The 19,242-nt window shown below is 38.0% G+C and overlaps 2 protein-coding genes across 6 annotated transcripts in view; one reads left to right on the top strand and one right to left on the bottom strand.

Annotated features, from left to right (window-relative positions):
• Positions 1–464: 464 nt before the first annotated feature.
• Positions 465–18,070, bottom strand: mpv17l2 (MPV17 mitochondrial inner membrane protein like 2). Of its 4 annotated transcripts, none has more exons than XM_044200482.1 (9): positions 17,972–18,070; positions 13,550–13,780; positions 12,132–12,293; positions 11,727–11,803; positions 10,915–11,043; positions 6,921–10,239; positions 4,912–5,253; positions 3,808–3,971; positions 465–1,727 (listed from the first exon to the last, which is right to left on the bottom strand). In XM_044200482.1, the coding sequence occupies exons 2-6, from the start codon at positions 13,737–13,739 to the stop codon at positions 10,141–10,143; spliced, it is 657 nt and encodes a 218-aa protein (XP_044056417.1). In that variant the 5' UTR covers positions 13,740–13,780; positions 17,972–18,070; the 3' UTR covers positions 465–1,727; positions 3,808–3,971; positions 4,912–5,253; positions 6,921–10,140. The 4 variants fall into 4 exon arrangements, with proteins under 4 accessions (XP_044056417.1, XP_044056415.1, XP_044056418.1 ...); XM_044200480.1 differs by lacking the exon at positions 17,972–18,070 and adding an exon at positions 15,914–16,339; XM_044200483.1 differs by lacking the exon at positions 17,972–18,070 and adding an exon at positions 15,914–16,339 and having other exon boundaries at positions 4,912–5,060.
• rab3ab (RAB3A, member RAS oncogene family, b) overlaps positions 17,724–19,242 on the top strand; it is a 27,777-nt gene continuing 26,258 nt past the window's right edge. Inside the window, exons 1-2 of one of the 2 annotated variants that reach the window (XM_044200478.1) lie at positions 17,794–17,812; positions 18,850–18,944. The gene's annotated coding sequence lies outside the window, so the exon portion shown is untranslated. Of the gene's footprint in view, positions 17,813–18,849; positions 18,945–19,242 lie in introns of both variants that reach the window. The other variant, XM_044200479.1, reaches the window with a different exon arrangement.

The following is a 19,242-nucleotide window of genomic DNA, read 5'->3' as shown; positions in this document are numbered from 1 at the left end:
AACTTGCTTTGCCTTTTGTGTCTCACAGATGGACAGACTTGATTCTGAAGTAAAGGTTCCCTCACACTCACAGGTGTTATTATTCAGATGTCTGTTAATCAGATTTAAAGATATTTGGCAAACAAGTTGGGCCAGTACTTATGTTATCACTGGCAAAGTGTCTCAGTAGTGATGTTACACTCACAGACGCAAAGACAGCAAGACTACACCCTTATCCAGAAACACTCATTCTGACCTTTTTGGGTAATCCTCTCCATCAAACCCTGCCGACAACACGCTTTATCTCTGGAGGCTGAGTCATCTGTCTGGGGAAACTTGACATGACACAAGTGTGGGCGGCAACAGACAGCAGGTTTTGGGGGAAGGGTGCTGGGTGGTTCTTCTGAGCATAACTTCAATCTGCGTCAGGGATCACAACAACCAGTGATATGGAAAAGCAAAATACAACAAATTTAAATAGCATGTGTTTTGGGAATATTAATTTTATTTAATTGAAAACATTACAATTTTGTAATTTACATTTGTCTGACAGTATGTGTATAATGCACAAAGAAGAGACCGGGTTATATGATGATCACCCAGATTTTAAAAAACATGGATTTACTGCAATCCCTGAGCATAAACACGTTGCACTGCAGCAAAATTACTTTGTCGAAATAGTATGAAAATAGTAAATAATAGAATTTTTAATTCTTAATTGCACTGGAGAGAGCTGTATGTTGGATGTTAAGAGAATTAAAATGAATGAACGAGAGCAGCTTTGCCACACAGATAAAATTTGGGGATTACAAAGGTTTGTAATGTTTCTGCAAGCTAGTTTCTGGTCTATTGTTTATTAAAGGCAGAAATAATCTAATCAGCCAGGATTGCAGTCAGAGGCATGCCAAACTATAATTGTACCTACACTTGTTGGCATTATTTCTAGCTATGACTAAGTCTTCATATGTTACATTCCTATTTTTTTGTTTTTATCTCTTTTTTTTGGTTAGTTGGCCATAATAATTCTATCAAACTGTGTTTTTTCACTGCTCATGCTGAAATTTAACTCAACCAATGAGTTTATTTCTGCATCTGAAAACTGTTTGTAGGACTTCAACTACAATCTGCACTGGAGGCCAGGGAGGACACTATTCAGCTATACATCATTTATGGTAATAAATAACATGATACAAATTATATTTCACATACACTTGTACATTCCTATTGCCCAAAAAGGCATTTGTATGTGCAGATAACTGATCATGAAGACACAAATCCCCAAATCATTATGGAAACTTAAAATGTACTGTATTCTTATAACTTGTTACATGTAAGAGTGCAATTGTAAGTGATTACGAGGACATACATCTCCAGTTTGGGAAACATTACATTTGGCTGATTCCCTTTTCAAAAGAAACTATGGAGGAAGAGTTAGTGCAACAGTTGATTAAGCTTTATATATAAATGAGCAGAGTTAAAAGCAGCCAAATAAGCAGGTTAATGGTCAAAGCTGAGGCACAAATACTCCACTGTCATTGAAAGAAGTGCCATGTAAAGAAATAAGAGCCTGAGAGAAAAACATAAAACTTGTCTTTTCTTTTGTGTGGACAACATTTCTGTGCTTTTTTTCTGTCCAGAAACATCAGAGTCATACAGCAGACCAGACTCCTCCTGGACTTCAGTGTCCAATGAAGTCTTCTCTGTCATTTTGAGTACTGGGCAAATGGAGACTCCTCGTTCACTTTGCCCTGGAGTGATGAAAGGGAACAGCAAAGGGGTTAAAAACATATTCATAAGAACCTGCAACCAGCGTGGTGTTAAAATGTCTATATTGGATGTCTGGTGTTACAAACCTGCTTTACCAACTAAGCTAAACTCAAAAGTGATTCAGAAATAAGGCTCAAGGAGAGCAGCGCTGAGTGCTGCTTTACATTAAGTTTTTCTTTATTTGATTATCCGTTATCTATATCAACTTCTCTTCAGGGTAACAAGTAGGTGGAGCGTGTCCCAACATGCACTGAACTAATTTTATTTTATTTTAGGGATTGATACGGTAAACACAGCAACATTTGAAAAAAGAGAAACAATTGGCAAAGATGACAAAGTCAATACAGAGTTCTTCTTTTAACGAAGGACACTCATAACGAGACAGAAACAAGATTGCCAAGGACTTGCAAAGCAGAAACAGGAAATTACCATGTAAGAATGTCAAGACAAAAGCATAAATGACACGTAAGTGCATTCGTGGGTGTTAAATAGTAATTCTGACCACACTTCTTCTTCTTCCCAATCACATGTGTTTGATTCTGTTTGGAAGCTCCACATGCAGGACAAATAAAGATTTTCAGTAAATATCACTACAGTCTATATTCCTGTCACCTATTAAACCTGCAAGTTATCTGCTCATCATCATCTGCTCAGTTTGCAAAATCAGCTGTTTTTGTGTTTGGACCCATATGTTGTTGGCCATGTACTGTACGTGCTGCTGTGTATGTTCATATGCAGTACACTCTGTCCTAATCCAACACAATGTCCTGGAAGCTTTTTACAGCGGCTACAGCCATGTGGCAATAAAGATTTATAGATAGCTGGTGATAGTAGCTATAGTCTATAGAGTTTCGCTTTTGTATCTGGAGAGAAATCTCCCAGTTGAAACCTGATGTTTGGTTACATTTTCACCTGAAATTACACCTAAAGACTCCAGGATGCTGAGAGTGTCTGAATACCTGCTGACACACTGATGGAGTGCTAATGGTAAGTGCTGATTCATTACATGCTCACCACACACTGTCCTCTTTCTGAGACTTTTTCAACACACTGATAATCCAGTAAGGCTTCTTGTTTACGCAAAAGAGAGAGCAGCAAACCACTGTGCTTACAGCTGAGGGGAAAAGGAAGAAAATGACACATGGCAGTTATAAAAGTTTTACCTTCCAGCCCTTATACACTGGCAGGGTTGACAGTTCAATTCCCTGTGGAGCAAGACACTGTACCACTGCCACACATACACCTTGTTCACGTTTTAATCATATTCTACATAATCGTCAGCGAGTGTTGCTCCCTGCTGGTGGAAGTAACGGACAACTTGCACACACCACCTCACTATATTCTTGTCATATCATCATTGGTTACTGTACATTTTTCTTGGTTCTTAGTCTCATACAATTTATTTGTTAGCTTCCATCTTCGCTTGGATATGTGCATGCCTCGTCTAACTGTGGTTACAATTGCACAAAATGTTCAAGAGTTTACAGAAGTTTGTGTCATGTCTACAAGAATTTGACTGTCAATTTTAGGAAAACGATCTCGAATATAAAATAAGACTTTACAGCCAGCGGTACTTTGACCTAGCCTAAATGCTAATATCAACATGCTAACATGCTCACAATGACAATGCTAACGTGCTGATGTTTAGCAGCTATAATTTTTTACCATGTTCACCATCTTATACTAGTGTGTTAGCTCGCTAACATTAACGCTAACTAGCACTAAACACAAAGTACAGCTGAGGCTAATGGGAATGTTATTAGTTTTGCAGGTACAAATTGAAGTTTTGACCTGATGATGGTGCTAGATGAAAAATTAATGGATCACTTCATCCTCTGGGAACTATGAATGTCTGTACAACATTTCATGGCAATCCATCCAATAGTTGATGAGATATTTAAGTCTCAACTAACCGACCAACCGGCTGACCGATACGTTGCTAGCATGGCTAAAATCAGATGAATAACCCTTTTCAGTCTCATCCAAATGTGTTATGTACCCAATTTGGTAAATAATAGATTAAAAAAATTAAAAACGTCAGGTTACTGTTTTCTAACTTACCATCGGCACATCATCAAGTCTCTCGAAGTTGTACCTCCGTGATTGGATACATTTCACTGTGGCAACCACCAGCACGAGGACGAGGACGATACAGAAGATGCAAAGGATGGCCACGAGGCCGGGATTTGCTGCCAAGTCACTTTTTTCCCAATTGTGTGAAAGACCTGAGGGTGGGACAAACAAAAATGTTACCTTCCAAACTACTCAACAAACTGGATGACCTGCATTTCTCCTTTCGTCAAAAAAAGAGGGTGTTGAAAAGGAAAGAATTACAACTCTAAATGTGCCAGCAGAGGGCACTCAAAGTGCAAAATGTATAACAATCAACCTATAAGTAGTATGATCCATAGCAGTTTAACTGACATTCTTAGATCCACCATTTTGTTTGATCTGTGACCAAATAAATAATGACAAGCACCCTTTACATTCTCCCCTATTACCCTTGTTGGGGCATTATCTGTAGGTTTACTACTAGTAATACTTTTCTTCCTTGCATGAGTGACAGTGTAGCCAAATTAATTTGGCAGTCTATACATTTGTGAATCCAGTTTCCTTGTCACTGTACTAATATTTTTTTTACATTGCCTTGGTCTTGTTTGTGGTATCTCGTCTTTAACTGATTTTGAATCACTATCATCGAATTTTTTGTCCAATACTATTTTCACAGTTTCACAATTGCTTCCAGTAAAAACCTCGAAGGCCAGATGCTGTTTTCAACCTTTACTGGAAGTTTGTTAGCTCGCTTCATAGCTGTGCACCTACACACATAGTGAAGGCAGAAAAATTAATACATTCTTTTGTCTTAAGATTGTTCACATAAATTCTGCCCCCTAGTGGCCAAAAATGGATCAATGCAGCTTTAAAGTAAATAAAAGTAATTTGCAGCCTGTTATTTTACTGCTAAATAAAACTCCACACAGACTCACCTATTTCACTGCAAAAAAATTAACAACCATAAAGGGACCATATCTATATGAAGATGTTGCAGGTTTTTAATTTTGTCACTTTCTTAGAGGTGTAGATTCTTTAGATCACTGTCCTCTGATTCAGAATAAAGAGTAAACGCTCCAGCCCTTCAACCCTCAGCTCTGACAGTAGTCTGACCTGGGCTAGTTGTGTTTACGGTGGCGGTTGCAGTGACGTTTGGCGATTCTGATGCTGGTGGGAGTGTCGTTCCTTGGGAAACTGTCTTGTTGGACGTGTGGTTGATCGTAGCAGTCTGAGGAGGAGGGCTGGGATGTGCTTCTTCTGTTCTGTTGGGTGTTTGTGAGAAAGTTGAGGAAGTTGAGGACGGCGGTGACAATGACACTTTTTCTGAAGTGACTGCTGCGGTACTCTGCTGTGTGTTGTTGGTGGTTTTCACAGTGGGTGAAGGGACATTTTTCTTTGTCACAAACACACTGATGTTGTGTGCATTACTTGTGGTTGTCGTCAATAGCTGTGCAGCTGCAGAAGAACAAACAGCATGAAAAACAGATGATGCACAGCACTGACACCTGATCAAGATAAGGATAGTGGAGCGTGTTTGTTGGCTTTTCCAAGGTTGATAAAACAGCTGATATTTTAAACTAAAAACAGAGGCAAAGCTGGGAATTATGTGTCCTATGCATAGAAGGTGACTATGGGCCCTCCTCCACTTTAGATTAGCTTAATTTGATGACAAAGTCTGCACATACACAGTACTGCACTTGGACTCAACTTGGACTAAATATATGTACTGGCCACAGGCAATCTTTGAAAAACCCAGAGGCAGTGGCGGCCGGTTAATTCAGAGTCAGCAAGCTTAATAAATGATTATTAAATATTGAAAATGATCTTACTTTTTAAGCATTTTAATATGACTTCAAATGAAGATGTATGTATGAATTTAACTGCAAAAATTAGTCTATTTTGTATAGTCTTTCCTAATGGGCGCCGTTGCGGCCATGCAAAACACAGCTTCCTCCTCATCCCGCCTCCATATTATACAAGTAAATGGGAGTAAAAATGACAACTGAGTTTAAAGGAAGCCACATACTTTAAATCCACAGAGAAAATTATATTTTTGCTTTAACTTGTTGGTCTCAGACTACAAACCAGTCGTGTGCTGTAGTTTTTGTAGATTTTATTGTTGTAAAAGCAGAGCAGTATGGAATCGAAGTATCAAAGAGCTCCTGTACATTTTAGATTAGAGTTTTGTGTCAACTGCTGTTTCAGGTGCAAGAATGAACTCTGAATCTCTACTTTTAAGCCGACATAAGTCCTTGAAGTCATCAGAAAAAAAAGTGAATTTGACCTACATTGATCTACATTTCCACGCCAACTGAACAAACTCCATCTGCTGATGAAGATTGTGTGATATGATCAAAAGCTCCATAACAACTTATAAATGGACCTTGAGGTGAGATTGTTTTGTTGACTAATGAAGCTCTTTTCACAGTTCAGTTTTAGGTTCAGATGAGGCTGTTGACTCTGCAGCGTGTTTAATAAAGCAGAATTAAAAGGCCGTAAGGTAATGGTTTGTGTTTACTGGTGATGCAGACAAACAGCCGATGGTAAGCTGGCATTGTGTACGTGTGCGCGTGTAAAAGTGTTTGTAAAAGTAGCAGACGCCACAGTAGGTTTAAGTCAGGATCACTTTCACTGATTAAATATTTGCTTCAGTTTCCACCCAAAATGTGACCTTCCCATTTACGTTAACTTCCTCGTATGATTCACTGATAGCAGTTCATACTTCACTTTAATAATATGTATAAGACAAAATGCAGAAAGACAAACATTGACTTGTATTTTACAGATACACACATGAATATATTGCTTTGAATATAAAGGTTTGTGTGTTACTACAAGGCTGCATGTTGTCCAACTTTTAATGCAATCCTGGACTCAGATATTGCTCGATATTGCTGTTGTAGGTGTTAAAATTCTACTAAATACAACAATTTCCTGCATATTGAGAAAAAACCTGCACCAAACTACCTCAGACAAACCACTTGTACCTCCCTCTCACTGCAGCAAGTTTCCTGTTTGCATAACTTTGCATCTATATAAGACTTTAACACAACACTCAGGCAAATTCTCAAACAAATGATACACATCAGTTTAACAGGTAAAAATGTGAAATGCTGACTTACTTTTACAAACTGTCACTGCAAACAGGGACACCAGCACAATGAGGTGCATCGCTGCAGGCATGGTGAGAGAGGAAAAGGCTGGCGATCATATCGACAACATTCAAACTCCCACACACACACAGACTACATCCTTGACAGCAGGATGTGTTGAATGTGCTCTAAATGGTTGGTTGGTGCATGTCAAATCATGCTGGTTAGTCAATGTTTGAACATGGCTCCGTACTTGCTGTTATCAGGCAGACAGCTGCAGCTCACAGGTTTGTTTCTAAACTGACGTCAACACATTAAAGTGACATTTATGTCAGTAACTTTTATTCTCCTGTTCAATCAGTTTTATATACAATTCGTTTTACTTTTAAACTTATTTTTGTCTCTTTTGTGTCCTTTACATATTGTTTTTAATGCATTTCATGTCTTATGAATATCACTTTGAATTATACAGCATTTAAATTTAACTTATTTTTGCTTCTTGAAGATATACCATTGCACCACCTCTTTGTCTGCATGTACTGTATATTTACATTGAATAAAATGGCGTACACCTTTTACAATTACCTTACAGAATTTTGCACAAACCTTTTTGTTATTTGTTTTATCTTTTATATATATATTTTTTAGGCCCAAAGTCACTGGGATAGGCTCCAGTCACCCGCGACCCCTAACGGGACCAAGCGGTAGAAAATGGATGGATGGATGGATATATATTTTTAGCAGGTTGCATATTGGAATGACAAGACTATGTTTCACTGTAGTACGACAATGTTATTGAAAGGTGCAACACAAATAAACGAATTAGCTTATACTTTGTGTATTGTTACGGTTTGTACTGTATGACAATATGGAATGATTATTTCAAACAATACAAAATAAGTTTTTCTTGCAACATTGGATTGAGAGATAACACAAAGTCTTAGCTACAATGAATGTCCTTGGTCACAAAATTTTTCCTGTTTGATGTAAAGAGCAATAAATTATATTATCGCTAGAATTTTACATCTGAGGAAATGTCACAGAGAGCAATAAAGTGCAAAGAACTGAATCTCTTTCCCATTTAAACAGTAAAAAGTTAGGATTATAATTGAACAAATTAGCATATCAGAGAGGTTTCTGTCTTTCCTGATAAATTCTTTATTGCTATAAAGATTTATTTATTTATTTGGATCCCCATTAGCTACTACCAAGGTAGCAACTACTCTTCCAGGGGTCCACACAAGTAAACATTACATCATAATGTAAAAAAATTATGTAATTAAAGATCCAAGGCTAATAACAACAATGACAAGTACCCACTTTATATCTAAATAGTAAGTAAAACATTTCATGCAGCTCAAAAATAACAGTAGTACCACTAAAAACAGCAAATACGGTGACTGATAAAATAAAATGAAACAGAAATTAAACATAACCAAGAAAGTTCCTCATTAATTGATCATATAGTCAGATATTATGTAGCGAAACATGTCCTATTTGGAAAGGGGCTGGTGTTCCGTGCTCGTGATATTTTTTTAAACTCTTTTATTTCGTCTGTACATAACAGTGCGTTGCCTTGCATTAGTTTTTGAGAAAGGAAGTGAAAAACAACCTCTTGATGCACGCCTAGTATTAAAGTTATGGCCATTACTACTATATGAAAATTGATGGTACAGGACATTCAGGATTTTAGATGAAGTATTTTTTATAAAATAGAAAAATAACCACCCTGTTCCTCACCAATGACCAACCTAAGGTTATGTGCATTCTGATGTCAGCTCTTATTTGCTTGTCAAAACTTTATTATTATTATGAGGAAAAAAAAGACTACTGTGCGCCTTTCATCAAACAAAATGTATACAAGGAGCTACAAGAAAGTCATCACATACATTGAAAATGTCTGTTAACTTTAATTATTAAATTAATTATTTGGCAAATTTCATGTCATATCATTTTATTATTGCCATGCCTTTTTAAAATTACACTGAAACTAAAACTCAACAATAAAAACAATAAAAAATCAACAAGAAAAAATACAATTCATCAACATTCAGAATTATTTAAAGTCCTCTATGACGTCTGCTTGTTTTAAAGTTCTTCACACACATTAGCATGCTAATGATACATTTTTGATCAAATTTATGGTAAATCTGTTACATGAACAGTAGCAGCCCCAAAGATGTCCACAAAATAAAATATATGTAAAATATATATTGCTTCACAGATTTCTGCTTTCATGTTGGCACCATTTATGCAGTTTTTGCTGTCATCACATAAAACGATTAATCACCTGACCTGCCAAAACTAAAAGTATGTCATTCATAAATTAGATGCTGGAGATATACAGTACAGTATATCAAGTCAAATTTACAGTCACTAGTGTCAAACTACTGCACAGTCTATCAGGAATCAAGTTTATGCGAACAGTTGATAGTTCAGTTTGATATGATAAAAATATAAAAGATCAAATATTTAATAATAATCACAGTCATGCAATTATTTTTATATACCTCAAAGGGATAAACTAAAGACAAGAGATTATTTGGCATGAAAACAGAGCATAGCACTGGTTCACATGTTAAGGCAGTTTATGCAGGTTAATATGATATGGATATAAACACAGCAGCTGTTTAGAGAAGCTGTTTCACATCAATAATGATTCTTCCATGCCAAACCAGAAACATAAAACGGCACAGAAATAAAAAGGAATGCCACTATGTTGGACTTTGGACAGTTTAAATGTTTGGGTGCAACACAACAAAGGAGCTACTTGTTTAGAAATTTTGGAAATGAATGGTCCGTTAAGAGCCTTGCTGAACTTCGTGTCAATAGCAGCAGTTACAGTCATGCCTAGGTTGTAATAAAAAGAAAACCACTACCATCAGAGGTATTAGCATGACAGGCAGTGAAACAGCTTTTCATCCCTGAATGCTCCTACAGGAGTGCACATCATTCAGACATAAATAAATAAACAAACTGGACAGAGACGCATTAAAACTCTACAGACATGAAGGGTAAAGTGTCCCAGCACTTCTACTTAAACATACAGAACTCCTCTGAGTTCAGACAGTCAGAGAAATGTGGTCGGTTTAAACTTGAGAGAGGAGCGGTCTGCTGGAGGAAAAAGACCATCGGAAGAAACTGTTATAACAGTCGCACATCATTATGCAAAGGCGGAACATAAGTAAAAACTGCAAAATGTTCTTTTGTCTCCGATGAACGACTTCACAGTTGAGCATGAACTCCGCCTCTAAGTTTTCTCCTCCAGAGGTTTGGATGGTGGGAGCGCTTCCTGCTGCACATCCACAGCACTGCTGTCTGACACCAGCTCAGTGGGGTGGCTGTCATCCTGTAAACACAACAGAAACCAATATAATCAATATCACTTCACTTCACAGCAAGTAGAAAACTCAATGAAGACACAATGAGTTTTGATATTCACTGTAATATATATATATATATATATATATATATATATATATATATACATACATACACATACACATACAGACATACACACACACACACACACACACTCATATGGTTCTCTCCTAGCTCATCCATATTAGTGGCAAGGTTTTTAAATTAAGGCAAAAATCTAAAAACAAAAGAAAATCCTTGAGACTGAGACACTGAGAAAACAAATAATAGTAATATGATTAATAAGAAAATGTAAATGCAATGTTAAAGAGATCATATAAAAAGTAGTTCCACCTGACGGAAAAATCTAGCACCTGAGGCTGCTTTTATAATTTGACATACTGTACATTACAGAAGCACAAAAATAAATACATCTAAATCAATTTGAAAAACTTTGTCTGTTTACATTAATTCTATAGTGTATGAAGTATCCAAAACACATATAAGGACCACAGTGTTAAAAATGTTTTTTTAAAAGCTGTTAAATGGTCAAATAATAAGTTAAAAAAAGAAGAAGAAAAAGAAAATACATTATCTTCATAAAAGAAGTGAAAAGTATCCAGGAAGCAGAAAGTCCCTTTAATGTCATGTGTGGCTGACTTACTCTGTGTTTGAGGTAGGACAGGTACGTGTCCCACCCTAAGGTGATAAAGTTGATGTACACGACACGGAATTTGGGTGAAAGAAAGTAGAAGTTGATCATCTGAGCGGCAGGCCAAACACACCAGTCCGCCTGCACAGATTAGCATAAACAAACCGGGACAGATTACCCAGCGCACACATTAGTTTCATGCCTTGGAGGAAACATTAAAACCTGCACCTAGTCAAATTCATGTTACCACAATGTATACATTGTGGTAACATGATGTGAAACCTACTCAGAGGGAAACAGTTAGTGGTCGATGCATTTTTCAGAATGACAAATAAATGCATGAAAAGGGATTCACTGTCCATTGACAGATTTTGTTTTGTTCTTCTGTATGTTAACTGAACCCCGTGTTTCCTTGTTTAGCCTGCTTAATTTGTCCAGGTGAGAACGATGCCATTTGAACTCTCTGGGCACCAAATTACTGCACTGATGTGACCCTAAAATATAAAGGATTATGGGCAGAATGTAGCAAATTTTGTCCTTAAGGTTTGGAAAGCTGAGCAGGACCAAAATGAAGTCTGGACTGATTCTCACATTCAGCTTTTTCTCCTTGTGTTTTATATGAACACCAAAGCACACAGACAGCACAGTCATGTTCAGTTTAAGTCAAAGTTACAAATGCAAAAAAGCTGTAAAGTTAACTTCTCATTTCTGCTTAAGAAAAAAAGAGGAACTTGTGATGTGCTGAGTGAACAATAATGTGAGTACACGTGCACTGATCTGCTGCTCCAGATCCGCAGGTCAGAGACCCTGACAGGTGTACTTGCCTTATAAAATTCCCAGAACTTGTCTTTAAACTCCTCCCATCCTTCGGATAAAGTGTGTCCCTCCAAGAGACCCATACCTGCAATAAACAGAGTTGTCTGTCACATGTGCGTCAGCGCCATGCTTCATCAAAACAAAACTTCAGATAAGGTCAGTCTGGAGGAGTGTAGAACTCTTATAAAACAGTCACAAAACCAAACTGTTTATCACAGACAACCTTTGAACTCCACCCACCTCTGATATTGACATGTGCCGCTTACCTTACCTACGTCTTCAAGTACAACCTTTGACTCTGTACACTCTGTCTTACATGTGTGTGTCATAGAGAAACTGCTTAAGTGTTTACACCCTGACAAATGTTGAGCCGTGTGTGTGTGTGTGTACACTAAGGGAGGAATCCTTCTCACCTAAGAAATACCACAACCCGAGTGTTGGAGAGGCGATAAGCTGGTCCACCAGCACCTTCTTGCCCACCGTGTTCAGAGCTCTGCCCACGTACACTTTGTCCAGCCAGCGGTACCAGTAGTGCAGCAGTGGACCCATGGAGCAGCCCGCCACAAACATGCGACCTTTAGGGGGCAAGAATTAATGCAAAAATTAAGAATTCAAAATTTAACACATTTCACAAACCTTCACCAAAATATCGTGTTTTATTCTTTATTAAGAGATGGAGATTTAAATATACTCTGTTTAGAAAAATTAGGTTGAGAAAGTTTAGAATTTGCTATTTGGTATTGAAAAACAGAGATTCAACCTGTTCACTGAGTAAGGGGCCGGGGTATTGTATTACAAGGGTGTTGCACTATGAGAAAAAAAAATGCATTAAAGGTTTGTGCTGGTGAGATTTAAAGTAACTTAACACCTGGCTGAAAAGCAGAATTTTACTGCTGTCTCTGGCTGAAAGTTTCTGTTTCACCTCTGACCACATTCAGCATCACTGATGGGTGTGGTCAGAAATGTGCTCTGTTGCACCTGTAACCAAACCCAACAGTGATGTCATGGGGTCCTGGAGTACACCTGTACATCACTGCAGCAAGGTGAGAAGTTAAACCACTGGAGGTCAGCAAAAAAAAAAAGATTTTCACGAGGGTGTTAAGTTACTCTAAACACTTGGACTGTATATAAAAACTGAAAGAAACCTCAGACACCACCCAGATGAAGGTAAGAAAGCTGAAAATATTTGGGGAATAAAACATAGTATACTGGAGAGGAGCTGTGCGACATGTTTGTTTTAACAGACTTGTCACGCTGGTTTGCACTTCGCTGTGTGTGTGCGCAAAGTTAGAAAGGCAGTTATCACAAAACAAACCCTGACGGAAAGCAGATCCTGTTTACTGCACAGCTTCTTACCAAAATGCAAGGGTCTGACCAAATGATGAATCATACCGTATCGTATTGTTCAATACGAGGCCCTTGGCTGAATCTATTTGCAACAAGCCACACGCTTTGTTCAAATTCTGCTGAATATGAATCCAGGAAATTTCCCAGAGGAAAGATTTTTGCAGAGGTGTAAGCCACCCAGGTTCTGACGCAGCTATTGCAGATATCCTTTATCAACATCAGAACCGTATTCAGATAAAGTTTTAGTTATAGCAAATTATCTGAGGTGCTGTAAGAGCAAAGTTTGTATGTATTACTGCAGAAATGGTTGATGCTAACAGCTGTGGATTCCCTGCAGAGGCAGCATATGTTCTCCTCTGTGTCACAAAAACCGATACATTATATTCATTTGGCTTTTGTCTAAAGCGACTTACGATGATGACCCTTTACATTTCACTTCATCGAGCCTGAGGCCTCCACTTTTCTCTCTCTCTCTGTCTCTCACCTGTCCTCCTCCAGTCTCGGACTCTGCCTGGCTCCTTGCGGCTCTCCCAGCTCTGCTGCAGGGAGTCTCCCAGCCCCAGCATGACTCCTCCACTCAGGGTGTTGGTGAGCAGCAGGTACCGGCCCTGGAAAAGCGGCCGCCAGGAAAACCGTATCCGGACCAGGAACTCTTTACCCGCCCGGGGAAGCATGACGTTTGGACAGTAGAGAGAGTGCTGTCATCTGTGTCTCTCTGTGGAAACGTTTGTTTTTTGTTTTGTTTTTTACAAAAGACTAAATATGAAAAAACAAGAATCTTATATATTTCACCAGCGCGTTTCAGCACAAGGCCTTCAGGGTGATCAAGCAAATGTGTAACAAACAAACACAGCCTATATATACTCTACAAGAAGGCTGAATCTTTATCAGTTATCCAATGCGAGCTGGAGACACAGTTGGCTGAAACCTCCAACACAGAGGTTTCAAAATAATAATAACAAAATAAAACAAACAACAAAACACATCTCCCAGTTTCAAAACACCTTCACAAACAGTTAAAAACTACAAAACCTTTATCAAATAATTGCAAAAATGACTATAAAAACTCTCTCGTGCTTTCATTCTCTTTGGATGTAAGCTTCTTCTAAAGATTGTAAATGCAGAAAGCATCTTGTTGTTTCCTTATTAAGTTAATATCACCCCCGCTGGGTCCCAAATCCACCTGATCAATACCAGTAAAAGAAAAATCCATCAATGAATGTTTGGCCTCCGAAAAATGTCTGGGTAACGTTATATACTTTGCTGCATGGACAGCGGATCATGTGTATTACATTATTTGTTATTTAATATATTTATAGTCTCGCCTGTGACTGGATGAATAAAGCTTTTTGTGTTTCTGGTAAATTTACAGCTGACACCAAGGTTTTTAGACAGAACCTGTTGAAACAACATTAAGGTTCAAAGTGCATGCTGTCAGATTCACTGACCGGGTTTGAAGTCAAACAGTCTTTGTTTGCTTAGGAAGGTCCCTAACTGAGTGAAATGACCCGGAAGTGGCAGCCATGATAAGAGCTGTTAGAATTAATTAAATGCTAAGGAAAGATGCTTCCTTTCATATCTCCTTTAGCATAGGATACACTGGACCATCCTTTACAAAGGAAAGGAGATAATGCTGTCCCACAATTCCTTTTGGAGGCAACATTTAAAGCGACAAACCAGTCGGCCGTTCATGTAAAGCAGACTGGCAGCAGTGAGAGAGGAAGCGTGTGGATATGGACAGAAGTGTGGACGTGATATAAAAACTTTCTTTGATCATGAAGCGTAATGTTTCTCTTCTGTGGTTTATCAGTGAAGTGAATGAACTACACTGCAGACTGGAGTCTCTGATGACAGTAAACAGACAGATATACACTCCATCTCCTCTATGAAACATCTGTATTCTCACTGCGCAGTATTATTATAAACTATGACGAACTGGTCGTGGGTCACATCTCTCGCTGTCTCTCCCTCCTCATCTCCTTGCAGTTCTCATGCATTAGTTCTGTGTTGCTGACTGTGTGGCTGCTTTGACATACAGGCGTTCATGTTTGCTGTAGTGTCAAATGTTCTCAAACTGTTGTAAATTGTTGTTAAAAACATATATATACACACATATATATACACACACATATAAATATAAAAGTTGGCCATGCCAAAGAATTAAAAAAACATAAATTTCGCGCACCACTTTGTATGAAGTCATTTTATGGACTAACCTCTCATTACCCCCAACTGTGACTGGCTTCCAGCGTCCCTGTGTCCCTTTTTTATTTCCATTACAACCTTGTTAATGAAGTAATGTTTCCCCGGGTTGTCCACGTTTATATTGCCTGCATGAAACAACAGGGTATAACGCACAGGGCGAAATAAGACGCGCTTTTTGTAGTCCTTCTTCAGAACACTGTAGTTTCACCATGGCAGACCTACGTCAATAACATCCGCCGTCGCATTATTACGTCGCCTGGTTTAAGTGCACTCGGATTTTCTGAGCACCGCGTTTGTCTTTTCCTAAATCCTTATGAATTCTCCTTCACATCTTTCCTTGACCTTATTACGTTTTCCACTGAGGTAAAGGAAACGTGTTTAGGTAAAGACAGAGAACTTTTCGACCGCAGCCCAGCTCCTTGACTCGGTGCTGCTGTAGCTAACAGTTAGCCGCTAACAGGGCTAATATAAACCAGGATTGACAGCTCGGCTGCCCTGACTATGTAGCCGAAGTCAACAGTTTAGTGTTCAGTTTTCAAACTGGCACAACACAAGCGCTGACATTGACCTTTTGCGTACAAAAGTATACATTCAATTTTACAATGATCTCTCTGCTTCCTGTTTAACGTCACATGCAACACACCGTTGAGAGTCGAATCTGAGCCGGTGTTGTGTCGACGTCTGTTTCCCTGTCGATATGTTTCCTCTTCCCTTAACCGGACCCCAACCAGCTATCTGTGTTAAGACTAAACACACCTTTCCAGAGTGAGCCCTAAACCCAACCACGGCGCAGAAACACTGTTATTACGGGAGGGAAACACTACCTGAAGGGGGGGAATACATTAAATGTTTGAGCGCCACCTGCTGGTCTGGAGGAAAGCACTTGTAAACTACTTGTAAACCTACCGAATAACGGACTATGCTTTAACACAGCTGGAAAAGTTGTGAATGAAGGCAACGTGCGGTTCCTTTCCAGCAACAGTTTGCTTTTATTTCAATGGTTCCTCAAACGCATCATGTGTCCTCCATATTATTTAACATTTCAGAATAAACCAAGTGTCTTTGGACCATAAAGTCTGTTTTACTCCTTTTCAGAGTCCATTCAACTTGACAGATTTCAAACAGATACATTACACATATTACGGTGTCCATCTCAGATCACAGTTTCACTTATGAGCAATCTTCTCTTCTACCTTTATAGCCTACTCAGAGTTTGCTGTTTGCTGCACATATGTAAATATGCAGGGTGATACTCTGGAGTCCATATTCTCACCACATTTAACACAGTGTGAAACTTAAAACTCCAAGAAAGTTAGAAAGTTAACTAAAAACTCAGCCTTTGCTTTTTCTCTATGGCAAAAGTGAGGTTAGGATAACATTAAAACCTTCACAAGCTTCACAAGCCTAAACCGGACCAGCTTGTACTGTGCTCGACTCGTCTCTCACTGTACTCACAAAGAAAACAAGACTAGGTCGATTCACACGCACAAACAATGTGCAAAAATATTTATGTCAGCGAGACTTCTTGCTGGTTAACCACCGCTAAAGCTGGACGAGGTGGAGCTCATTTTAACTATTTTATGCTGTTGGGTAATAACAGTATGTGGCATTTTATAAGCTCATATGTTTTGTGTGTACAGTCTACATCAGAAAAGTAATAAACTGCAGCTCTCAGATAAATGTTGTGGAGGAAAAGCTACAATATTTACATCTGATATTTTGTGGAGTGCAAATATAGGTTAGCATGACATAAAAATACTCAAGTAAAAACTTTAATTTTAGTTAATGTACTTTCATTACACCACTGCGATATAATGTACTGGTATATTAATAATCTAAACTTTATATTAGCCTACATAATTTATAATATTTCTAGCAGTTCGTGAGAAACTAAAGTAGTAACTAAAGTTGCTAACCTAATCTCAGTGAAATCATCAGAAAGCTTACATGACTATTAATATTACTATAATTTTCTTAAATGTGCTTGTGCCTGATCAAACTGTGCAAATGTATTATAATCTGTAGATTTATCATAATATATGTCATATTGCTTTACAAATTTAACTTTATAGTGGTCATAGTGATCTATCTTATGATAGATGTGATGTTACTCAATATATAGTTTATAGTGACTTTGTGATTTATTTTTAACCTAGTGTTGGATTAATGTAGTATTCCTACATTATTGATATGTTTTTGCGCTGATATTTTTTTACAATAACCATCATAAGACCAGTGTCAGTTAATGGGTGGAACTGGCAGCAGTGGTTGCTGCTGACCTCCTGATCAATAATTCAGCTTCTCCGGCAGCGCTCATCAATAATAAATGACAGGTTTAGTATTTGAGGTGGGATGTTTCAGGACAGTTGTTACGGCGCGGCTCCGGATTCGTCAGACGTGCTGTCAATCTTTCATGTGGCCTCCAAAATCCCGCCCCCTGTCATTCATTTAACGTCAACGTCTACGTAAAGATGGCGGTGTTACAGAAAGACCGGGAAATTATTTTTCTTTCAAAATAAATCGTTGAATCGCTCGCGTTCAGGTAAGGTAGGACACAAGCTCGTTACTGAAAAATTCAACCCTTTAAAGGGGAACTCTAACGATTTTAATTGCCGTCACTTGAGTGAGGTTGGGTGTGAAGACTACAAGTTTGAAAATGAAATAAATCTGGGGGTGTGGAGTTAGAAAGAAGTGAGCTCACCTCTGTAGCCTTCTACTCATCTCTGCTTGTGGCTAGCAGCTCAAGGCTACATTAGCCGCTACTAGCATAACACACCGACTCTCCAACGGAACTTTCTGATGTCGAGTTGCATTATGGGTAATGTAGGCACCAGGTTTTGACAAGGAAAAAGACTGTGGATATCTTTGCTTCTGCGGCATCGATCCTTTTTTTTTTAACTCTTCATCATGAGTCCCTCATTGTTGTTATAGGGGTGCATTGATGAAGACATTGTTAATTCATTATTTTCATTCTTGTAGACATGGTCATGTTTTGTTTATTAATTTAGGCTAGCTAGACTATATTAGGCTATCAGTCAAACTTTATTTGTATAGCACTTTTCATACAGTTTAGAACAACTCAAAGTGCCTTACAGGTGACTGACAGTACAAATATAAACTTAGAGATATGGTAAAAGAGTAAAAACAATACTATATTTTAAATATATAGCTTTTAAATATATTAAATGTATAATTATATGAATAATTTCGCTTGTTTCGTGGCTTTAAAATAAATAGTACTCACTGGGAACAGTTCTGTATTTTTTTTATTTGACTTTACAGACAATTTTAATGCAATTATCTTTAGCATTTCTTGCTTTTAGTGAATAAAATCAAAGCAGTCAGAACAATTTTTTTTTTCAGAATCAGAATCAACTTTATTGATCAAATATGTTGACAAGGAATTTGACTCTAGTTCCCATCAGTTTACCAACAAAGCAACACTGCCAAACTACACTGTTGAAAACATGATGTTCCTTTTTTAAAAAGTCACATAATTTTCATTATAATTGTCGCATTTATGTTGAGCTATTAAAAAAGGGCCCTCGTTTTTCACGGCTTTTATTTTGGAATTCGTAGCCGGATGTTGTGTTGCACAACCTTTCTGACTTGACTGGTGGTGTAACTGCGGGTGCTGGACGCGGTGGATAGCAGCCGGATAGAAATCTATAAAGGTGGGATTTCTGTCTTTATTTATCTATTGCATAGACACACATCTTATATTTAAATGTACTGTATCTTGTATTTATTGTGTATAAACGTATATGTTTAAATATCAAGTAAAGGATATGAGATTAAAGAACCTTTGACATAGGATGCCTGCTTTAGAACAGCTGTTTTCATTGTGAAAACCATAAAACCCTCATAGATGCATAAAATACGTATTTATTTGTGTTGGTCTAATATGTGTGGATGGATGTGAAGGATGTGCTGCTGGTTTAGAGGATCTGTGGTTTGACTCCAGGCCTGTCC

The sequence above is a fragment of the Siniperca chuatsi genome, linkage group LG6 (genome assembly GCF_020085105.1).
Source record: "Siniperca chuatsi isolate FFG_IHB_CAS linkage group LG6, ASM2008510v1, whole genome shotgun sequence".
NCBI classification, from domain to species: domain Eukaryota; kingdom Metazoa; phylum Chordata; class Actinopteri; order Centrarchiformes; family Sinipercidae; genus Siniperca; species Siniperca chuatsi.
The sequence above is the reverse complement of the archived record's forward strand: the minus strand, read 5'-3'. Positions and strand labels throughout refer to the sequence as shown.